A 23,485-nucleotide genomic window follows, 5' to 3' on the forward strand; every position below is an offset into this window, starting at 1 on the left:
AGATGCGGTTACACACGTACACCATCTGTCTAAGGTTTCTCAAGTCCCAAGGGGTAATTGGCCTGGCTAAGGATCAGCTTGGTTTTTCATTCAGGTGCATGATATTTTCCGGTTACACTGCTAATAATAGCCCGAAGTCAGGCGTAACACCCTGCAGATTAGGCGTAATTGTTTTGCTTTTTTCAGTCGCACGGAAACAAGCGCGAGGCGGCGCGAAGTGCGAGTCACTCGCGAGGGGAGGAGTGCAAAAGGAAAAAAAAACCAAATAAGGAATAACTTTTTCGCGCTCCTCTCTCGCACTCGCTTAGCTTTTGACTGCGTTCAATAAAACTCAAAAAATTACGGGGTGTTCTGCAGGCTACTCGTCTGATGGTATGACCAACCCTCCAATATCAGATAATAGTTAGTGAGTTGTAGTAAATAATTTACAAAAGATGATGAGCGTATTTACCAATTAAAAGAAAATTGACATTGAAGAAAGTCCAGGTACTATCCTGGAGTCCAGCCTAGGATCCAGCTCAATCTCCCTAAGTGACCAAAGTCAGGATCAAGTGATGGGCTCCTGCCAAAGTTAATTACCTAGGAGGTGATCAATTTCTTTCTGTAGGAGCTCAATTGACTGTTCTGTCTTTGCAACACCTTTTTGAGGGAGCCATTGGTGGTTGATGATTTTTCCTTTTTTTTTTTTTGTGATGCACTATTCACAATTAAGTTAAAGGTCAAAAATATTTTTTAAAGCTTGATCGAAAGCATCATCACTATCAACCCATCTTCTTATTTGTGAAATTTATAACCCATGCCTTTCCCTTTCTCATTTTGGTGGGTCTCAGCTTGTAAAAAGGTGTCATACTTCAGTCCCTGAGGAGTGTTTTTTACGTCGAAATCAACCATAACTTAGCGCCAATGATATTTTCACGTTTTCGGCCTCTAAAGCGACGCTTTGTAAACATATGCCATGAGTCAAAGCAAAAGTATGCTTCAGATAGAGAAAACATTAAAGAGTTGAATCTCTCAAAATTACTCTTTACTTAAGAAGAAACATCTTCCCAAACAAAACTTAGCTTACATTCCAGTAGACCTCGTGTTGTACAGCAAATTCAATCTATTTATTCATTTATTTCAATTTAATAGCTAATCTAAATGGAACACAACAGTACTGAGAGTAACAAGAAAACAATCGGCAACTATACATGGATAATCCGAAAACAGTCAGGGATAGTTATCAAATTTGATAACAACGTGACGTTACAACATGGTGACTATTTCGGAAATCGAAGACGAGCCACTGAGGACAGATAACTATGCTAAATAATAGAACAGAATGAAAACATACCCAAGTTAGAATTCCGAGATGTTAGAAAAAACAAAATCTAGATACCATTAAAAATATTTTATCTTCTGCTCTAAAATTACTAACATTATTATTTGTACAATGAGTTTCTTAGCTAAGCGATTCCAGAAAAGACTTTTATGGTCATTATCTCTTGCAGCTTTCTTGTGTAAAAGTGAATTGTCTCAATTATGGTCTAAAGCATGCGTAGCAATGAACACTGGCCGACTGGTGGTTGCACCACTACGTACATCTCTGACAAGGTGATCGGGCGACCCACTTCCCCTCCCCCCCCAGCCCCTCTCCCTCAAAAGCCACAAGGTCTCATTCAAAACTGTCACAGCCATGGTAGCCTACATGTGGCCGTACTCTCCTTCCGCTGAGGTGAAACCTTGAAGGGGGAGGGTACGGCTACACGTAGGCTACAACCATAGCCGATTATTGCAGCTAGAGTCTGCTTCTAAATACTAGTGGACTTAGCTGCCAACTATCGCAAGGCCTGACTTTCTTGACAGATCAGATAACAGCGGTATTCCTTCCACGTACATCAATTGAATCCTCTCTTATGTAACCGTTTGGACTCTATTAATATCTCGGATTTAACTTAACACTGATATGGAGGGCATGCGTCAGAATGTTTGCTCTTAGTGACGACACGTGAAGGAGAAATGGTGAGGTGGATGTTCAGTCTCCATCCGAGATAATCCCCATGGCTCTCTTTTGAAAATCGTAAGAGATCATCTGTGATCTCACTAACGGTATTACTTGACGAAGATTTTTTCTCTAACCTGCGAAGGGGAAAAATTCAATATCTCGGTGGGTCTTTAAGTTAGGGTTGATGATGTAGATGAGTGTTCCTAAAGCGAAACTGTTGACAGAAAGAAGGTTGCCGGAAATAACTATAATACATACGGTAAGATCTTTGGAAAAACCGCAAAATTCCTAACTCTTGTATTCATACAAAGAGCTAAAAATATAATCAAATATGTGTTGAAATCTAAGTTTCTGACCTTCAAACTGCTAAAATTGCCTCAAGCCGTGATCTAAAAGTGAAACGTTTTGCTGATAAAAACCAGCCAAAAAAGGAAATCAGTTGAACTTAAATTGAGACCAGAAATGTTTACGACAGGCGTGCCAAGACAACTGGAGAAGAAAAAATTAGGAGACCATGCAGTGTATTTAGGCCATGTAGATAGTAGACGTGACAACGGAATCATGGCACATGACTACTTTTATATCTCGCAATAACTGCAAAGAGATTAACAATAAATCTTCCCTTACTATAACAGGCTTAATAAAAATCTTGTTAGTGTTTAGCAGATTACGTTTCGTATTTCAATTGTATTGAGTGAGAAGTTGATTAAAACGATCGACCTGAACTTTAATGACCATCAAGAACATGGCTAAAAACTGAATAACACTTAACTATGAAAGAACCAACAACTGAAACAACTATTAAACAAGGAAACATCTGTGGCATGTTTATAGAACTAACAAGTGTTGCCAAAAGCTTTTTTTAAACTTGTCTCTCAACCTTTAAAATACTTTGAATTCAAGTGTACTCGAACTCTATTTTTATCGAGCAGTATTGCCATATCTACAGATTTATCGGCACTCAATTTGTTGATTAATTTGGTGGAGGCGTGCTAAATTCTGTTGACAGTCATTGATTAGGCAACCTTACAAGCGATAAATAGGCGAAAGCACTCGCACTTTTAAGCTTGTTTGCCAATCTATCACTTTATATCAGCTTGTTAGAGGTGGTTAGTCGAATTAAACTTGAAAATCTTTATCCAGATTTGCGTAATGGAAGACACTCATAATACGGTTTGAGTGAAACAAAACAATTCAATATGTGTGCTACTGAGCCCTGCGACAATAAAAGTCGGCCAGTGTTCATTGCTACCGACCCTTACTTAAAATATTTCCCTCGAAGCAACATTTCCGAACCACTAATTAAAAAAATGCTTCTCTTTTGGCTAAATTTCCGGCCAAAAACCTCGATTGGAATCTGTTTGTAGTCAAAGGCAAAATGCTTTGCCTCGCTTGAACTAAAAGGGGCCCGTTCATAAAGTTGGATACGCTTTAGCTTACGGAAATACATCTTAGACACTCAACAGCTTCAAAAAATTGCACTAGCCGAGAATTTCAGCATGCCAGACGGAATTAACATCTACTCTGAGAGAGTGGAATTAAAATGTTGAACATTTTGCTCGTAGCTAACATTTCTTGTCCGAGCTGTCGCGGGTACTACAAAGAGGCCGGCCAAAAGGGGTATTGATGTCAATATTTCCTCCCACTGGTTATAAAAGGGAACTTAAACGTTGGAGAACAGATGAAAAATAGTGCCAAGACCTGTTGACAGTGACAGCTCATTGATGGGCAGGAGAAACCACATTTCCTAATCTTCGAGAATCGTCGTGATATAAATTGCGTCCAGGTTTACCACTAGTTCATAGTGCGATTTCATGGTGCATCTCAGAGGACCTTGTTAGGATAAGAGAAGATCAACAAGATGAAAACAACAACTTTTCTCGTCGTAGCAGCTATCTTACTTTCTTTTATTGTTGAGGAGAGTGACGGAAAAGTTACCACAGTTCTACATCATGGTCGCATTAGAAGCCTTCAGAAAAAGCGGAGACGAACGGAGAAAAAGGGTCAACCAAAAGCAAATCAGAAGGGTGGAAATCATACTAAGCATGCCGGATACCGAACTCAGAAAGTAGGATATTATCTTAAAGTTTTTTGTTTTCTTTTATATAAGATCAAGAGGATAATACTTTTTAAACAAAATTTACTAGTTGTGCTAGCTTACAAAAATAGGAAATGCACTGAGTCAAAAACAATTCTTTTTTACTTGTTTAGAAATACACCAGATGGCACGAGTCTCCAAACTGGATGACCGAGTGACTGAACATCGCTCTTCAGTAGAGATGCAAGTTTTATGCGTCGACAAACAAGAAGTCAAGATGCAGTTGAGAGACTGGTTTTCGTTTTTTATACTTACACGAGTCCGACTATACATGAACGCTATCATAAATTAATCATCCGATTTTAGTAAAATAGTACTTTTAGAACATAATATTTTGCAATTGTTTACTTCACGAGTTATTTGCCTCAATTCGACATAAAGGCCTACGGAGAATTCCAGTGGTCAGTTTTCGCCCAAGATCTGCCTGCTGCTATAATAGGATTAACTGTCCTCAAGAGGTAAAGCTGATTACACTATGATAAAGCTTTCAAAGCAAGGCGTACAACCAGTTGAATTGTACATCAAGTTCATCATGTAGTTTTAAACAATTGCCAATGACCAGGCGATCAAAAGAGCAGTAGAATCGTACCCATGAGTTGACTGTGTATATAGTAAGTACCATTTCACGCCTGATTGCATGTAATTCCCACGCTTTTTCATTTGTTGAGCCTCGTCGTTGTAAGCTATATCAACGACAGCAGCTGTAATATATATTTGAGCTTTTTTTTTCAGTCTGAGATGGATCGCAGGATCATAATAACTTACTTGTTGAAAAAGATTATTGTCAAATAAAAGTGACATTAGTTGTATGACTCCTAGTTAGTCTACTCAACCCTGTTTTAAGATTGAAAGGTTTTCGAAACATCGAATATATAAAGGAAACTTATTATAACTTATTCATCGGAATCAAAACAAGTCATTGAGGTTTAAGGTACCAGAATATTCTGTTAGCCTCAGACGACTCAAATTGCGTATGTTTATCATCTCTTAATGGCGCACATTTCAGCAAGTCCGTATCTCCTGCAACGCAAAATATACGATCGGAATGACTAAAAATAAACTCTCTTTCTTCGCATCTGCACAATTTGTTGACCGGTGGTAATTTACATCACACAGCATGAAGATTTTTGATGAAAAGCTTCGACTCAAACTTTACACTGCAAAATATTCCAACGAATTATAACTTAATTTTCTGACATCATAGCTATTTTACAACTTGGTTGCTTTTATATGACTTGTTTTGCTGCTGAAGTGGGAGAGACAGATTCATTAACAATAACTAATTATCATATATGCGATGGTCTGTTATCACATCACCATTAATTAATTATCAGCTGACTTCATTCAACACAAGCTCAAGCTATGAAAGTTATGTGAAATTGCATTTTTCCCCGCCACGCGACTCACACAGCATACCTTGTTTTCCCTAGTAGTTTTATACCCTCCATATTAGCCAAACTTCCTGGAAAAGCGTTGTCATTAAGTAATTTTGTAAAGATTATTCGGAAAAAAAATAACCCCAACAGTGCCTATGTCAATTCAGTAGTTATTGCAATAACATTTGTTTGTTTTCAGACTTTCCTTTCCATTTCAGTCAGTTAACAGAATTCTTGGTAGTACGTGACGTTTCGACCTATGCCAAGAGCTTTTGTTTGATTTTCCTTCTGGCCTTGATATCTGTGTGGACAGATTCGGTTTGTTTTCTGACTGTTGTCGTTTCCTGTGTTCGTTGCTGTGCGTGGCAAGACCGCTACAGAGTGCTTTCTCTCGCTTGCTATTCCTATCGCGTTCATGGACATCTTTGCCTAACGATCGCCACATTTGGTTATATATCTTTGGCTCTGTATAATGCCTCCATTTCCATCGCGAATAATTTATTTTCTCCTTCAAGATTCTTTCTATTGCTGGAAATGAATTCGAAAGTGTCAATGGTTGACTGTTTTGCTTGTATGCTGTAGCATTCTGAAGTGCTACTTCAGTCAAACGTAAGTCACAAATGTTTGGTAAACTTCTGCTGAAACGATTTTGTTGTAACTCAAGTGATGGTCTTGTCTTGAAGTCTTGTTCTAGCTCGCCAATAATTTGCTTTAAGCACAAAGATCTGTTTTGTAACTGAACCTCTTGGACTATACGGTTATTCACAGATTGTGCAGTAAGACTGCAATCGCCTCTTGACCGTGACCCGTCCAATCTGTGACGACCACGTCGCTAATTTTCTGGTAGTTCTCCTAGCCAGTTCTGAGCTGTTCTCATTTTCAACGGGTACCATAAGGCCCCTTTCCCTCCATTTCTAAACCAAAAATGTCTAGTGGTTTAATTGTGATCATCAAAAAAAGATGCCGTAATGTTGTTATATTTGCATCAATTAAAGGAAAGCCTTAAGCACGCAGATTTTCCGGCTTACAGTAACTTGTTAACACTTTTGCAATACTAAAACGCTCTCTAAACATCACCCGTGGCCAAAGAATACTCTTCAATGGAAGTTTTTGTCGATAATCATCAATTTGCTTAGTTTCTTAAAAACGCATGCACTCAATTAAACTTTGAAATTTTACACGGTCGTTAGTAAACTTAAGTGGTTGCAGAAATTTACTTACTAATGAGACCTTAATGCGTTTTATTGTTTTCTGGTTATTGTAAACTTTGGCCATTATTTTAGGCAATTTGTAAACACAAAACGAGTGCCTATTTCCAAACTTTAATTAAAATCTTGGTTGATTGTGGGGCAGTTGTTACGGCTTAAAATGAATTGATGGACAGCCCTGAGTATCGTTAATAACCCTTGAAAGTTTTAGAAAACCCTCACTATACAGCTAAGCGAAAGTTCTCACTAAAAGGGTTGCCTAAACGAGTTTTGATGCTGTAATTTTTGTATTTTTAAATAAGTTAATTCAGCATTGAATTGAAGTATTCCTGAAATAAAAGAGTATTGAGCAGTGACTAATATACGACTACTAATTAAATATATGTCTTATAATGTACTGGTTTAATCTCTTAATCCTCTCTTCGCAAAACTAATTCTATTTCGTACTAACAGGATTTACAGCTTACTGACAAGTGTAATTACATAGAATTTAACCTGCCGTCGGTAAAGAAAGAAACTCCCGTATCCTTGGTCTTTATGGCCTTCTTAGCTCATTTACTGTTTCAAAGAAGGAACAAAGTATTACTAGAAGGAAGGCAGCCAAATTGCTCATGTTCGTCGACATAACTTTCTTGCCCATATCACGAGGATTTTCATGCCCCCTCCGGAAAAAGTAGATCGCAAAGCCCGTTAGGAATGCTCCCTCAAAAATATGGCTTTTAGTTTATAAATAAGCTTTAACTCGATATGTTTACAGCCTGTTTAAAATAAACACATTTATTCCACACAAGTGTAGATGGAACACGACGGGAAATGAAAAATACAGTAAGTGTCAAAAAGAAGCTGCCGGCTTTACGTTCTGTTGACAGTGATATGGAAAGACCTCTACCAGTTCGTCAAATGACGTATCTGGTTTCTACGTGAAATGTTAAGGTTTAAAATTGTTTCTCCTAGATTTAAGCGGTTGGCAAAGAAAGGGATTTTGATCAAGTCATGATTTTTTACGGGGTTAAGATTACTTGTGGGTTCTCCATAAAGTGGTACAACTCCGTTGCTTCCTTGAAACACCTGCACCATGGAGAAAATTTTAAGCGCTTCACTCGGAATTTGGGGGCGTCTCAGTTTAATTTTAATCTTATAATTCATTATCTCGTTTTAAACGTGGAAAAGCCAAAAGGAAAAGAGGGGATAGGTCAATTTACGTCGCGTACATATAATTACAGTTAGAATTACAGCTAGAATTACAGCTAACAGTCGCTAAGGGCCACAGCTTAGCTATTGACTCGTTCCCAGATTCCAAACACGTGTTTGCTGTGGAGGACGGGGAGGGCTGCTTCTCAGGAAACTCCGAAATGGCGGCTACCGTGAAGAAACATGGAATTCGTAAGAGACGTTTTCCGCAAAGCGCCACGAGGCATGCTTTAGCTTCACCCTATCATCTCGAATGGTAAGAGTTTTCTTTAATGGGGCAACTAAAACGTAACAATTTCTCGAAGCAATTTAAGAGGATGAAATATTGCTAGTTGATTTTAAATGGATTTCAGCACGAAGTGAATGAAGCTAAACATAATTGGATTGTCTCTGGAAACGGAAAAATACAGATTTCAAGTTATAGTTTTTGTTTGAACTTTATATATTCGTTTTATACGAAAATCCGCTTCATATACGATTGCTCCTCGATCTCTGGTATTGTCATTATCATTAAACTGCTATTTTTAAAATCAACATTACTGCATCATCATTATTTCAAAGGCCTGCATTGAAAAGAGGAGGCAGCACAGCCATTATAAATGAAATTATTAGGTGAGTATCATACCGACTCGTATAATGTGAAATGTGTTCGATGTTTGCACTTAGTCTAGAAAGTTACTGAATAATGTCTGTATTGAACTCGACGCTTACATTGATATTATTTTTTAGTGTTGCCAGTTAAGTAGTGCGAGGTTTTTTGCCTTTTTGTGTTGCATTTCAAGTAGAAAAGTAAAAATCGATATTAAGGCATTGTATTTTGACCCTTCAACTCTCAAGATCTGATTGTGAGGTCTTCCCTCAAGCTGATGCACATTTCTATGTTAAATAGTCATGAGAATTAAGTATTAGATCAAGATAACAACCTTTACCTGAGTAGTCTTATTTTCTGTTTGCTGGATAAAATAAGGATGTCATGGGAAGAAATTACATTTTAATTACTTCGAATAGTTAAGGTGCTACTATGACAAAAAATTTTGCTTTTCTTTTTGTCATCTTTGAACATCGATTTGGTAAAAATGTTTAGACTTATACAAAACCCTAGTTTTAAGGTTGATGAACGCAAAATAAGCTTTGAAATAGATGGCCAATTTTTGCTTCTTATAAATGGCATAGGAAATGTTGGTTTGTTGAGATGCACGTGTGATATCACTATGGAAAAGCTTGAATTAGTGCCAACTCTTTTTACTGTACACAGCTATTCTTGAATTGAGTAATGACAGGCGACCAACATAAAAAAAGCATGGTTTAAATAATTGAACTTCCCGTGCAAATATTGGATTAAAACTTGGCATGGTAAGTGTTTCTTACTTCTAGTCTCCAGGAGTGAAAAAAAAACAAAATAAAGGAAAATGTGAAACTTCAATCATAGTAGCACTTTAAGGGGTTAAAGCCAAACACATTTAAATCCACTAGATCATGATAATGAATTTCTTCTTCAACCATTCCCCATTTAGTTATATTCATGAGAGAAAATACATCTTTATCTTGTTAAGAAGTCTTCCACATAATTATTTTGAAATATTAGAAGACATGATGTCATGTACCTAATGTTATGGGTAATTGTTGTTGCTTTTAGAAATCTCCAGACTGCTGAGTCATGCCGACTTGCATACCATAGAACTTTCCAGAACATTTCATCGGGTCACACATTTATTATGTAAAACTACCAAAATAGTTCTTATGTAAGCTTCTGGAGTGTTCCAGAACTTTGTGAATATATGTAAAGACTCTCTTATGTAGTAGTAAGAGCAGTTGTTGTTGGAGCGATGACTGTTTCGAAAGCTATACTGAGAGAGAGTTACTGCAGCAGAAGATTGCTCACTTCAAGGAACTTTGGAGACAGCAGTGAGATTGTGTCAATGGTGAACTAGGATATAGACTGTGGTGGGGCTTAATTAAGTGTATTAATGATAAGTATTGTACTGCTTTGAGGAGTTGCTCCTTGTAAAGAACATTACTCCCTGTTAAATAAAGTAGTTGAGTTTGTGGGATTGTAGTGTTTTTCTGTTGGTTAGATCATACTGTAACACTAACACAAGCAATATTTCAAATTTCTTCAATTTTGTGTCTTTTGTGATTGCAAAATAATCCTGAAATTAAAGACCAGCAAATAGAAATCCTTACAAAATTTAATCCCCTATGGAATATTCAAATCACAGAAAAAAAGATCAACATGTAACAACAACAACATATACAGGATATATAGACAAATACACAAATTGTTAACTGGTTGTACTTGTAAGTTCTGTTTTGTATTCTCTTTTGAGAAATGAAGTCAATTTGCAAAGATTTCTTATATGAGTAGAGTATCTAGTTACAGCTGTATCATTTTTGTTTGAATTGCCAGACTCAAACAAATTCTCTTGATCTTTCATGCAGTTGTCCAAAGTTAAGACATTTTTAAGAATAAAATGAAGTTTAGAACTAAAGAAAATGCCCTTCTTTCATATTTGCCTATTGAAATTGTCAAAATGAAACCCTCACTAAATACTGTCATGCCAAAACTAAGTACTTGCAAAATTAAATACCAAGAAGGGTCAAGTCAAGTCAACCCATAATGAAGAGACATTTCAAGAAACCTTCCTCTGTAAAAAACAGCATTTTCCCTTTACAGGGTACTTGAACCACTTCAGTTTGAACAACTGTGCACTAAATCAAGGAGAGCCTCAGAACAAAATGAGAAAGATAAAGTAAAGCATCTGAGATCAGGCCTTCTCTTGGGCCTCTCCAATGTTATAAAAGCTTTGGAAAGAGGAACTGTCAGATTAGTGTTGGTAAGACAAAAAACATTTCTATTACAATTTTTCATTACCATTGTGTGACTATGAATGAGGAAGTTTTTGGAACAGGCTTTTCTTAATGGCATTTATATTGTCTTGCTCTCCAATGCTGGTGGCCTAAATTGAGAAAATTTTATTTTGAAGTTAATATGTTGGCTGTCAGAATATGAAGATTGTATGTGTATAAGTGCATGATAGGTTTATTTACTACTGACTGCACATTATCCCTTCAATTATTTCCAAATAGTGTAACCTGTCACCGCATGACTGATCAAATATATTGCCCAACCTTCAGCTTCAACAAATACGTAATTTATCTGCTTGCCACTGGTAGATCAATATTTCTTGATTGTCCCCAATTACCTTTTCTTTGCAAATAACCAAAAAAGGCTAGTTGAAACTGAAATCTTTTCTGTGTAATTGATTGTTGTTTCTGTGTAATTGATTGTTGTTTCTGTGTAAATGTTTATGAGGTTAGTTTAGCCTTCCCGTAAGAAGTGGAAACTGGATACTTTTATGGACTAGGTTCTCCTTAATTTCAAGGTTGATCACCATATTGAGCCACCTGCTCTTCTTCAGCATATTCTCCTCCTGTGTACGACAAGGAAGGTTCCTGCTGGTGCCATATTTGGTATGAGTAACTCAAGAGTTCCACATGTGCTTGGGGTGCGCAAGTTGGCAGCTTTTGCTTTTAAGGTTGGTTAGCTAGGAAGTCAATCGTGAGCTTAGCATGGCCCCCTTCATTTGATTTTCCATGATTTGTCCTCAAAGAGTTTGCAAGTGTCAGGTGCAATTAAAAGAAAAGGTCTACTTCAAAATTCTGGATTGGTTTTCTAACTTTCATTTTGATTTATACTTTGCTAATTGTGCAGTTTAATTTACACCCAATGTATGCTATCTTTTGTCCTTGGCAAAAGAAAGGTTAAGTCTGACTCAATGTCCACAGGTAATTTCGTCATTTATATCTCTGCATGATGAAGCCAAATTTTTTACTTGATAATTTATTTGATTTGTAGTTCATCCTGTAATAATTTTGTGCAAGGATTCTTTGATATCTCTTTCTCCTTTTAAGAACACTGATGTTCCAACAATATATGATGGTTTGGTTGATTATATCACAACTAAAATTCTGCCTCTTGATGTACCTTGGCTTCTCTTAAGTGAAGAGCAAAGAGAAACTCCTACTGCCATATACACTGCTGAGGGAGCGGATTCTGACAAAAAACAATTTCCAGGTATCCAGGATATGGAGTTTGAAATGGGAGAATATAATGATGATGGCAAAAATGGAAATTTGCCCACAGGTGAAAGCAAATCAACAATTTTGCAAGGTGCTGGAGATTCCAGTGGTAATATCTCAAGCAATGATGAGGCCAACAGAATTTTACCTGGGACAAGTGCTTCCTTTGTAAGTTTGCAAGATGCTAATGTTAATATATCACTCGCTGATGGAAGCCCAGCATGTAGTGACAATACGGTTCTCAACTCATCAGATGTCTGTACAGACAGTAATTCCAAATTGCATTGTAGTGGCAATTGTATAAGCAATTCACAAGGTAATCCTGATGATACACAATGTAGCAGTGATGCCAAATCAAATAGAGATAGCAGTAAGGGAAGAAGATATGGACAGCCAAGTTTAGTTTATTTAAGACCTTTTGTAAAGAGCTATACGGTAGAGAAGGACAAACTCTCCAAATAGTCTATCAGTGTTTTGACTATTTCTCCTATCACTGATTGTTGTTGTTGTTGTTGTTGTTGGAAAATAAATTGAATCATAGCTGACCTGCAAGTATCATTTTTTTAGTTAATTATTATCTGCAAGTCAAAATGTGATTTATTTCATTTGATTTTGATCAGATTCCTTTATGAAGAAGGAACAAAGAACTTAATAAAATTTGGCTCCCTCATAAGTTGTGGTTCACTAGTTCATTTGGCCAAGAACCGAACTAGTATCTGAGAGGCACAGGATCGAAACCCACGAAACCTGAATTTGTCAAGCCTCTTCTTTTCTGTAATCTCTAAACCCTTTACACCCAAATATTAGAATGCATATTCTCCATACTGTTCCCTGTGTATTTGCTAAAGTGCTTATGGAGAATTTAGTTATCAATCAAGAACTCCTTCAGTTGGATCACCCCTGAATCACCCCTGAATCAGTTTGATTCAGGGGTGATTCTTTTAAGGAGAAATTGGATGCCAATCACCCTTAGGAGTTAAAGGGTTAAATTGCAGTTCACCTGCAAGGATCACTTCTTTTACTAGGATAAAAATATCTAAACTTGTGGTTATGCCAATTTATCAGGATTAGGGGTGGAAGAGTCCAGCTAACATCATCTGCTAAAGCAACAGAGCCGTTTCCTTGACAACTGCAAACGATGGTTCAACTCGACCCACATATCCGCATATAAATCAAATTGGGCCATAGAGCGCTTTTCGATTGAGTGCTGCAAAACTAAATCCAAACTTAGTTTTTGATAGGCGCCAAGCAGAATAAATGATGCTATCACAAGGGGCTGATGAGGAACCCAAGTGAAAACAAGTTAGCAGCCTGAGGGGCGAGAAATCAGGGCCGCACTTCAGAACAAGACGAGTCAAGTTTCGAGCGCTGAAGGCGTGAGCCGCCAGGGGGGTCTGGGGGCATGCATGGTCCTGTAGTTCTCTACTGTGAATTAATTCTTGATTGGCTTGCTATTTATTCTGGATAGGCAGTAACTCACTGACACCATTAGTTTTCGCTCTGACGAATTAGTTTTCGCACTGACGAAGGGCTAATACTCGAAGCGTTGGCTGTGCAATTCTTGCGGCGTTCAATTTACGTTATCAACTAGTTGATAATGCCAAATTACCCTGTTATACTATCCCACCGACGCAGCACCACAGTTTCTTTAGAAAGTTACCCCCTTGACACCATTAGCCAACTTGCCGTATTTTGCGTGCTTCGCCTATTACAATTCTGTAGAGTCTTAGTCCGTAATAATGTACTCAATGTGGGTAGTTGGACAGGTGGTCAGGAATGATGACTTCGCGTAAAGTCGCAGGGGCAAATTATGTTTGTGGCGTGGTGGCTTTTGACAGACTCTGATTTTCATTCAAAGAAGAACGAGTACTCTTCTCATCGCATTGTGAATATTTCTCTGCATGGATAAAGAACGGAAACGTTAAGAGAGAAGAGATTGAGACGAAACGCGGACGAGACAGAGTGTGTCTGTCTCTGTAGTGAAGCTCTACCCAGCCTCTTCTAGTGATACTTCATTACGTTACTTTCAAATGCCCAATTCAGTTTATAATTCGTAAAATGGTTGACGGAAGGAATTTCTTTCCCATCCACGTTCCTTACTTTATCTATTCTTGGAAGTTCTACCTTACCTTAGCTTCCATTTAGGGAGATGTAGAAGAAACGGATCGAAAGAGTTGATAGTCAAACAGCTAATCATGATCACCTGTTCAATTGTACAGATCAAAGCCCTGGTCTCGAAATTTTAATGTAAACGTGGTCTCAACCTCAACTTTCAAAACTGCGTAACAAAATACCAGTAACATGAATTTTACTCCGCAACAGTTGAGAACTATCCAACGAAGTGGTGGTGGATAGTGGTGGTTTCACTGACCGAAGAATGGAAAACAATCTTTTGACGCGCAATTTTGTTTCAACGCTGCTAGGAGGTGATTAGTAATAGCTATTCACTTCCCAACTAGCCAATTTTCTGTTCGTGACGAATAAAATGCGACACTCTCGTTCTCGTTAACTTTGATTCCGGTATGTTTGCAGATTCATTTAGTCAAACACTGGTGTCTAAATTCGGACCAGTTTAGAGCCGAAATCGGGTCCTACTGTCAAAAATCGGACACGAGTGTCAAAAATCAGACACCAGTGTTAAAAACCGGACACCACTGTCTAAAATCGGGCAGTAGAGTCCATGATCGGACACTAATATATAGTGTCAAACGTCGGACACTTGTGTTCTACTTAAACGCTAGTGTCCAAATGCGGAAACTGGTGCCCACTATTCTCCGAAAGCGGGTACTAAAATCTAAAATCAGATTTTATTGTCTGAAATTGGAAAACAGCATCTAAAATCGCACACTAGTATCTGAAGTCGGACACTCTTGCCCAAAATGAGATTTCAAACACTGATGCCCAAAATCGAGCACTAGTGTTTAAAATTGGACACTTTTGTCTAAAATCAGACACTAGTGTCTGAAATCGGACACTCGTGGCTAAACTCGGTCACTGGTGTCCAATAAACAATAAACCAAACTCGGACACAAATGTCTAAAATCAGACACTAGAATAATTGGATATCCTACTAGTTTCTGAAATCGGACTCTAGTCTGAAATCGAACACTTAAATAACTTCCAAAATCAAACATGCATGGTTGGCTAAAATTGGACACGCCTGTCGACAAAATCGAACACTAGACTGCCGCTGGCGATCAGCGGTTTCACAAAATATCACGTGACTTGAAGGGTTGTTAGCAAGGCAGTTTTCTGTCTAAGCGATCAGCGGTGTCACAAAACATCACGTGACTTGAAGGGGAGTGAGCAAGGAAGTTTCCTGTCCATATCAAGCTCGTTACGTTCAGCATTCTTTCACATAGATAAGTCCCTAGATTTATCGGCCAGAATAATGTGGAGAGCAGGGGTTGACACCAAGATGAATGTAGGTAGTGCTGGAGATGATGATGACTGGGAAACAGATCCTGACTTTGTGGTGGGTGCCGAACCGAGAGTGACTTCCTCTTCGTGTTTGAATTATTTCAATATTTAATCACTTTTATACACGACTTTCAGTTGACTATGGCAAGGTACCTTTCAACTTAAGCTTCCAGTTTCAATTTGATTCATATAAAGTGATCTATTAGTATCTTCAGCCTAACGAGTCGATTTACTCTTTCAGCTCCATAAGAGCTTAATTTTAGAATTACTAATCTCCACAAAACACTCACATGCTCACTTTCTGACATGTTCAGTTTCCAGGGATATTTATGTACGTCATACGAGATTAAAAGAAGAAATATTTCAGCAGATCCAATCTTTTAATGTTGTTTAATCTCGTTTATGATTGCACATATGTCCCCTTTAGATACAACAGCGATTGCTTCATTAATTGGTTTAACAGAAAATCCCAAATAAATAAACATTACTCCAGCCAAGTAGTGATGGCTTCAGGGAAGATATCCAATTTGTCAGGATATTTTTATTTATACCATTTCCTATTTGGTCTTTTGTAACAGATGGTAGAATTAAGTTCTAGATGCAATACAGGTATTAGATGACAGCGTTTAATGAAGACCTTTCATTAAGTCATGGCATGCTTGCCACCCAGAAGTAAGTTTCTTATGGCAGCATGATTTATTTTGGTAGAATGATGTTTCTGAACAAGAACAAAGATGGGGAGCCAAGACAATTGAAGGATCTGGACATCAGGAGTCTCTGAAGTAAGTATATAATAATTAATTTAATTGTGGATATCCAGTGTAGTTGAAAAAGTGTGAGGCAGTTCAGTTGAACCTCGATTATTCAGACTTGTGGGGAATACTGTATTACAGATAATTAAGAGTCCTAAAAATCATAATACGAATATTAATGAGTCAAAAATAAAATTGATTGCTTGTCATTTAATCAATATCATGCAAGAATTAAAGGACATTCTCAAATCATTGTGCACCATAGTCAAAATCTGCTCAAGTATTGACATAGATAATTTACTACCTGGATTGCTGATGTAAATCAGTTTGTTTCAAGCTGCTACAGCATGTGCATGCTGCTTATTTCATCATTCTCTGAAGCTGCATCTAGGAAAAGCATAAATTTTGAATGTTACTAATTACTATTTGTGAAAAAATTGGACCATAAGAGCAAGTTCAAATAATTGAGCTTCAACTGTATATAAGATCACTTGAGTTACTTTCTACTTATTGACTGAGTAAGGGCCAGATGTGAAAATGTTGACAGCACAACACACGGTGTTAGTAGAGTGAGGTCTATACATGATAACCAAGGTCCAAGCATGTCTATTTTCGTGTCCAGCTCTACCAAACTAAGTAGATTTTAGCACAAGTCATTTTATCGCTGTTGTTTCTCTTTCTTCCTTTCTTTTTGCACATCACAAGGCCTTCTATATTGCCACACTTGCCCAAGTCATCTTAAACCTTCCTCATACTGGGATTTTTTTGTGTTTCTATGAAAGTGCACTTAGGGTCATACAGGTCACATGTTAAACTGTTACTATTAATTCAGCCAGCCAGCTGGCAAGCAAGAAGTGATCTTTATCCCCAATCTATGTTGATTGATGTAATTTTTATAGAAATACTTTGTTCAACTTGTTAGTACTTAATATTTATACTCCTTGGATGAGAGAAGAACAGGGGGTGGAAGAGGGGGGAAGGAGAGAAGTATCTCGCTTAATTATCCAACAAATTTTTCCAAGCCAGGGCTTAATTTTGGACCCTTAAAGTGGGGTCTTGTGCACTACCAATTGGGATACCATGTTTTGTACATCCTTGGCTTAGACCAAGGGAGCAGGCATTGAATATTTGAAAGGATGCTGGTGCTAATTTAGAAGTAAAAGTTAAACTTGGTTTCGATTGATAATGTGTAATGCAAATATTGGTACTGGCTTTTTATTTTACTGTAAGGAAAAGTAGAAGGAAATTAACTTTCAATCATAAAAATGACTGTGAATATACCCAGGTGGAAATCTTATTAAGATCTTACTAAGATTCTTGTAAGTTTCTTACTAAGATTCTTATTAAGATTCTTAAATAAGAATCTTGTAAGAACTTACAAGATCTTGTAAGATCTTGTCACAAGATTCTTACAAGAATCTTGTAAGATCTTACAAGATCTTGTAAGAATCTTACAAGATCTTGTAAGAATCTTACAAGATCTTGTAAGAATCTTACAAGATCTTTCAAGATCTTGTGACAAGATCTTGTAAGATCTTACAAGATTCTTGTAAGAATCTTGTGACAAGATCGTACAAGAATCTTACAAGATCTTGTAAGAATCTTACAAGATCTTGTAAGAATCTTACAAGATCTTTCAAGATCTTGTGACAAGATCTTGTAAGATCTTACAAGATTCTTGTAAGAATCTTGTGACAAGATCGTACAAGAATCTTACAAGATCTTGTAAGAATCTTGTGACAAGATCATACAAGATCTTGTAAGATCTTACAAGATTCTTGTAAGAATCTTGTGACAAGATCTTACAAGATCCTGTTAGATTCTTAACTAAGAATCTTGATAAGTATCTTAGTGAGAAACTTACAAGAATCTTACAAGATCTGGTAAGATTCCTGTGGAAAGAATCTTAATTAAATACCTTTACAAGTTTTCACAAGAACTTGCTAAGATTCTCAACAATATCTTAAATGATCTTCAAAAGAACTTCAAGATCTTGTAAGATTCTTAAAGAACTTTTAAGAATGTTTGCAGAATCTGTTTAAACTAGTAGATATCATAAATTTGTTTTCAGACCAATTTGCGGGTAAAATATAATGGTTTATGCAATATGTAATAACTAGATGAGTGAGGAATGGAGATCACAACCAAGAAAGAATTTCTTTATCTAACATCTATGCAAAATTTATTGCAAATTCTCAACAATGTGAAATTAATTTCTAACAAAGACCTTGATAAGAAACATTAACTGTTGAACTTGTTTGATTTAAATGACAATTTGATTTAAAGTATCATTAATCCTTGCACAAACAAGCCATTATATCTCAAGGAAAAACACTTCAAACAACACTATAATTATACATTTCCCACTTCAAAAATTTGCTAATATATTCAAGCAAAAGTAGCAGCAAGACAAGGATAAAACTTTTTCTATCAAATTGAATTACTGTATTAATAACTCAGAAAATTTGACAGCTATTTTCCCTTAATGATCAAAAACAATGATTTGTGATACTTGTTTTGGTTATTTTTTTAATTAGAAGAATTTTTGTATTTAGAAATACAAAATGCACTGCAATACTATGAATTAAAGCTCGGTTTCCATTTTTACAAAAGCACACCCACTCCCTAAAACCAGCACTGGCAAAAGCAGTAACAAACACTAAAAAATATTGTCTATGTCTCAAAAGCTCGAGTGCTAACCTTAAGGGTGGGGACATGTCTCAGTTTGCAATGGCTTTTCTTCTTTTAGAGTAATTTAAGTAAAAAAAAAAAAAGAAAAAAACTTTTTGTACTAAAGCAAAGGTGTTCAAATAATTAAAGCTCACTATCACTCATCTTAATTAGCATTTGACCATTAATTTGCATATATTTCTTTCTTGTATAAAAAAGTTCATTCAGTCTGTGGACTTGTTAACATCTCCCTCCACAATGAGAAATTTTCTCTTGGAATCCAAGCATTTTTGATTCAAGGAGAGCCTTATTTGAGGCCACTTCTTGTTCATTTGGGCATCGCCAAATTTATGTTGTATAGCTCCTATGGGAAGGGAAAAAAAAAATTATATATATATATATATATATCACACACATATAATAGAGAAAACAGAAATCGTCTTATTTTCTACCAGTCCATATTTATTGCCTTCCTGCTCATGGCTTGATTAACAGAAACTCTAACACATCTTCAGTGCTTTCCAAACTTTCCAAGTACTTCATAATTCTCAGTGACTGCATGCTAATGCAGAAACCAGTTGTTAATTCATGGCCCTAGGTACTGTCCAAATAAATGTGACTGGCTACTCAAAACTTAAAGGATAACAGGTGTTAATTTGTTTCCTTCTAGAGCCAGCTTCTTTTTAATGAAAGCCTTGGCAATATTACTTTGTGTGCAAGAGAAATGAATAACCCTGATTCAATCGTGAAACAAGAATTTTCTAACATATAAAATTGTTGAAATCTCTGTTTTTGTTTTGTTTCTTGGTATGCTTTTCTTTGAAAAAACTAACTAGTACACAAGAAAACAAATTACATTGGCTTACTTTTTAGTAGATCAACTCTGTAAGGGTCTAACTCCACCTTGCCAGTAGCCTTCCCTCTGGCAGGCTCTACAATGCCATTTGCCATCTCCTCAAGTGAGAAGAGATTGGCAAAAACCTTGAGAGCATATTTTTTTAAATCCCCACCAGAGGGGAGTAATAGGAGGTTGGTTTCATTGTACATCTAAAATGAAATATAACATATTTAGAGACAAGTATCTAGATTGGAAAAAATAACCATCTGTGTTTAAAAAAAGTATCATCATCTATTGTCTGCAATAAAATTGTTGCTCTTAATAATTGTGACTTAAATTCCAGCTTGCAGTAGCCTGACTAGTGAATTGTACTTACTAAGGAAGGTAAAGGTAGAGGGGAGGAGCTTCTCAATTGTTCTCCTTGATCACCATCATGCCTCATCTGTATGTACAGAAAAGGAGGTATTGACTATCTTTAACAAGAATTTACTTATTTATTATCTTTAAGAGCAAAGTTCTTATGCAAAGGTTACCATTTATGAAAATTGGCAATTTTCACTGCCCAACTTCAAACAAACTTTGTTCACCTTTTACACCATTGAAACAACTATTCAAAATTTCCACAAAAAGTTGATAAATGAAAAATTACCTTTTTACTATCAGGAGGAGTTGCCACCCTTCTATCCCATTCTGTGCTTGTGACATTTAGATGGGACTCAATGAAGTCTACTTTATTCAAGATACAATCAATTTTTCTGGTGATCATATCTCTCCAGTTGTCCTGTGAATATAAATAGAAAAAAATGTTTACATTTGTAAAGCAATCCTTCAACTAAATAAATTGTCATTAACCTTAAAAAGAACCAAAAATTTGTGAGAAAGGAAAGTAAGGAATCATAATTCAGCACTAAATGAAAACCAGAAAAAAACACACATTTGCAAAACAGAACCAAACAAAACACAAAAAATGTTGCATGGAATTAATACAGGTGTCAAATGTGTTTATGTGGAATTAACAGGATAACAGAGCCAAATTTTACCTTAAGCCATTTAAGTTGCTGGTTCTTTCTTAGATGGGGAGGTCAAATGCACTTTAATTCTCCAACATTGAATATTTAAAGTCACAATACTTACATCATCAGAAGAACTTTCCCCTCTTTTGGCAATTTTGTTGGCTTTGGGAAAATTCCTACCACTGGGGACATGGTGATGATAATCAGACCCAGTTTGGCTTTCATCATCACCATCATCATCACTGGAAACCTATAAGTAGAATATTGCAATTTAACAGGTTATAATTTATTACACAATTTAAAGCACCAATGAAAATATGGCCTATTATCTATTATCAGGCATCATATTTGGTACTTGATATAGAAAATGTGTTAAAATGGCAATGATTGTTCTAAAATGTTACAGTTAGTTTCTTGCTTCAAAGAAAGTGTGATTAATGTGAGCATGTAATAGAGGAAAGCACTTACCTCCTGATTTTCAAAAACAGATGAACCCAATTTTTCCAACTTCTTCATTTCGTTGCTGATGTCCCAATCTAAGAGTAAAAAAAAAAAATTAAAATTCTATAGCAAGTTACCTCAACAACAGATTCATTGTGTGTTGTGGTTCCATTTCATTTGGTTTAAAAAATGGCAAACCATTTTAAGTTTGATAATTTCGCTTTTTCAACAGAACGTTATCAGTAAAACGTTTAGAACAATAACCTTTAGAACAATAACCTTTAGACCCCAGGTGACTACTGTGATCAGTATATTCCACTAAGGTATAGAACAGAAAATTAACTCAATTCTAGGAAAAAATCTTCTAACCTATTGCATCCTTTTTTCGTTTTGGTGACTGGGACACTCTTGCTTGCTCTGGGGATAATGCACCTTCCAGGGCCTCCATCCTCTTTTGGCATTCCTCCTTATTTCCTTAAAAGGAGAGAATAACAGCCAATAAAATGTGTCATGTCCCTATTTGAATCTTCACTGAAAGAAGGGGAAAGTAGTTACCTGGGGTATTTCTCAGGTTTGCTGAAAATAGCAATCACCATTTGCTCAATGTTTTGTATGTTTCTTTGTTTATAAAACCTTTCTGATATCACTGACCTGTTCAGCAATGCAAGTCTTTCTCCATGTTTTCTCAAATTGGTTATTATCTTAGTTAATGGGACTTCTGCCATAAAACAAACAACCCTTACAATTGCCAATGAGTTCAGGTCCATATAATTTGAAACGTGTTAGAAAAAGTCCAATATCAGGGTGTTTTTCCTGGGTGATTGAGGGAAAGAGGAGGCTTGGCTGGGAGTTACCCAAACTATATGTTACCATTGCTTACGGTGTCACTGCTCTCTCCCAAATAAACATTTATGGAGAAAATTAATTACAAAAAAGAAAAACAACAACAAAATATTGGATCGCATCTATTTGCTCCTGGCCAAAGGGAACATAAACAATACCTACAACTTACCGATAAACATAAGCGTTGCAGAATACTTCTTACCACTGATTTTCACTGACACTGTGCTCATTACTTTAGCTTCCCGATCTATTGTTTTCCGCTCAACTAAACTATACTTAAGGTCTTCCATAAAGAATAAGACACAGTGATCTTTGTCCTCAAAATCTGAAATAAAACAAAATTGCTAATAAATAAATTTCAGGGAATACACGGATCACATAATCGATTTCCCGTTAGTGTTATTGTACCCTTTTAGTTACTTTTAGCGGCAAGGTTATTAGTAACGAAAGCCCAACACAGATATTTGTTTATTGCAAACCATTTCGTGCGAGACGACTGGAAGCTACGATGTTTCTGCCTACAACATTTAAATACAGAACAATCTCCCTTTTAAAACTGCCTTGAGAAAACTGCTACAAGTTTAGCGAGGTTAGCGCGCCATTACGTCGTTTGGATGACAATAGCGTTACATCTCGTGTCAGTTTCTACTCGATTCTAAACAAAAACGCTTGTAGACAAAATAGAACTCTAGAACGATTTCATGATTTGTCCTACATTAAAAAAAACATGGCCTTGTAATTACAACAACTCATGGTCATTTTTTCCGTTCATGTTGAAAGAATCGAAAAAAGTGCGAGATTAAGTCTATCGCATCGCCTTCCAGATGTGTAAAGTTGATCACATCAACATAATGCGGTATTCCATAATGCACAAGAGTCAGTACCACTTACCTTCGGGATGATTTTCCTTCATTTGCTTTAGTTGCAGTCGTGCACTAGTTGGCTTTTTAGACATTTTAACAAGACACTCGAACTACCAAGACCAATGTGTTCCTTGAGGTTGAAAGCGAGTTCTCAAATAAAGTGTCGTGGACAATCATGCGTGCATTTTATATGCTTAACAGATGTAAACTATTCACCTGAACTGCGAAGCCACTTCACGTGATACAATTCAACAAGGGTATCGCAACGTTAATTGTGTAATCGTAACGTTCTTTCATAATAAAAGCAAAACGCAACTTACCTTCTCTAGTAAAATTTAAAAAACGATCTCTGGCTAAAACTTTTAAAAATACGAGCTTTCGGCTGTTTGCGCTACAGCCTTCAACGGGTAAAATGATAAAAAGGTAAGAAATACTAGGTGTGAAGTAAAGTAGGAAATTAAAAATGCTAATAACTAAGAATGTTTGTTAAAAATACTAGGTGTGAAGTATAAAGTAGGAAATTAAAAATGCCAATAACTAAGAATGTTTGTTAAAAAGAATGTTGTATTGTCCGGGCAAAGGACAGGAATTGTTGTCCGCATTGGGAGTTAACTTGGAATGCCACGCTTCTAGTGTTTTTCTTGTTCTAAAACTGCCTTTGAGTATTGGCCCAGACTTGATTGGAAATTCTTGAGCCTTTTGCCGCGG

General features: G+C 36.5%; 3 protein-coding genes across 7 annotated transcripts in view; 2 read left to right on the top strand and 1 right to left on the bottom strand.

Moving 5' to 3' along the window:
- The first annotated feature begins 5,748 nt into the window (after nt 1-5,748).
- On the top strand, nt 5,749-12,482 carry LOC113677816 (uncharacterized). Of its 4 annotated transcripts, none has more exons than XM_027194657.2 (6): nt 5,749-6,067; nt 7,960-8,113; nt 8,419-8,469; nt 10,532-10,691; nt 11,241-11,393; nt 11,770-12,482. In XM_027194657.2, exons 2-6 carry the CDS (start codon nt 8,019-8,021, stop codon nt 12,397-12,399), a joined length of 1,089 nt encoding a protein of 362 aa, XP_027050458.2. In that variant the 5' UTR covers nt 5,749-6,067; nt 7,960-8,018; the 3' UTR covers nt 12,400-12,482. The 4 variants fall into 4 exon arrangements, with proteins under 4 accessions (XP_027050458.2, XP_089052470.1, XP_089052471.1 ...); XM_089196344.1 differs by having other exon boundaries at nt 5,788-6,067; nt 11,277-11,393; XM_089196345.1 differs by lacking the exons at nt 5,749-6,067; nt 8,419-8,469 and having other exon boundaries at nt 7,979-8,113.
- Nucleotides 12,483-15,155: 2,673 nt separating this feature from the next.
- Nucleotides 15,156-23,485, top strand: part of LOC113677758 (uncharacterized) — a 30,357-nt gene continuing 22,027 nt past the window's right edge. The window contains exons 1-2 of one of the 2 annotated variants that reach the window (XM_027194593.2): nt 15,156-15,412; nt 16,066-16,139. In XM_027194593.2, the coding sequence (XP_027050394.2) occupies nt 15,329-15,412; nt 16,066-16,139 (158 nt within the window). In that variant the 5' untranslated portion in view covers nt 15,156-15,328. Of the gene's footprint in view, nt 15,413-15,940; nt 15,967-16,065; nt 16,140-23,485 lie in introns of those variants that run through there. The other variant, XM_089196347.1, reaches the window with a different exon arrangement.
- Nucleotides 18,265-23,126, bottom strand: LOC149049944 (uncharacterized). The gene is made up of 9 exons (XM_089196348.1): nt 22,806-23,126; nt 22,084-22,239; nt 21,441-21,545; nt 21,099-21,166; nt 20,752-20,880; nt 20,267-20,398; nt 19,994-20,059; nt 19,646-19,826; nt 18,265-19,143 (listed from the first exon to the last, which is right to left on the bottom strand). Exons 1-9 carry the CDS (start codon nt 22,867-22,869, stop codon nt 19,004-19,006), a joined length of 1,041 nt encoding a protein of 346 aa, XP_089052474.1. The 5' UTR covers nt 22,870-23,126; the 3' UTR covers nt 18,265-19,003.

The sequence above is a fragment of the Pocillopora damicornis genome, chromosome 2 (genome assembly GCF_964200805.1).
Source record: "Pocillopora damicornis chromosome 2, jaPocDami1.2, whole genome shotgun sequence".
Taxonomy (NCBI): domain Eukaryota; kingdom Metazoa; phylum Cnidaria; class Anthozoa; order Scleractinia; family Pocilloporidae; genus Pocillopora; species Pocillopora damicornis.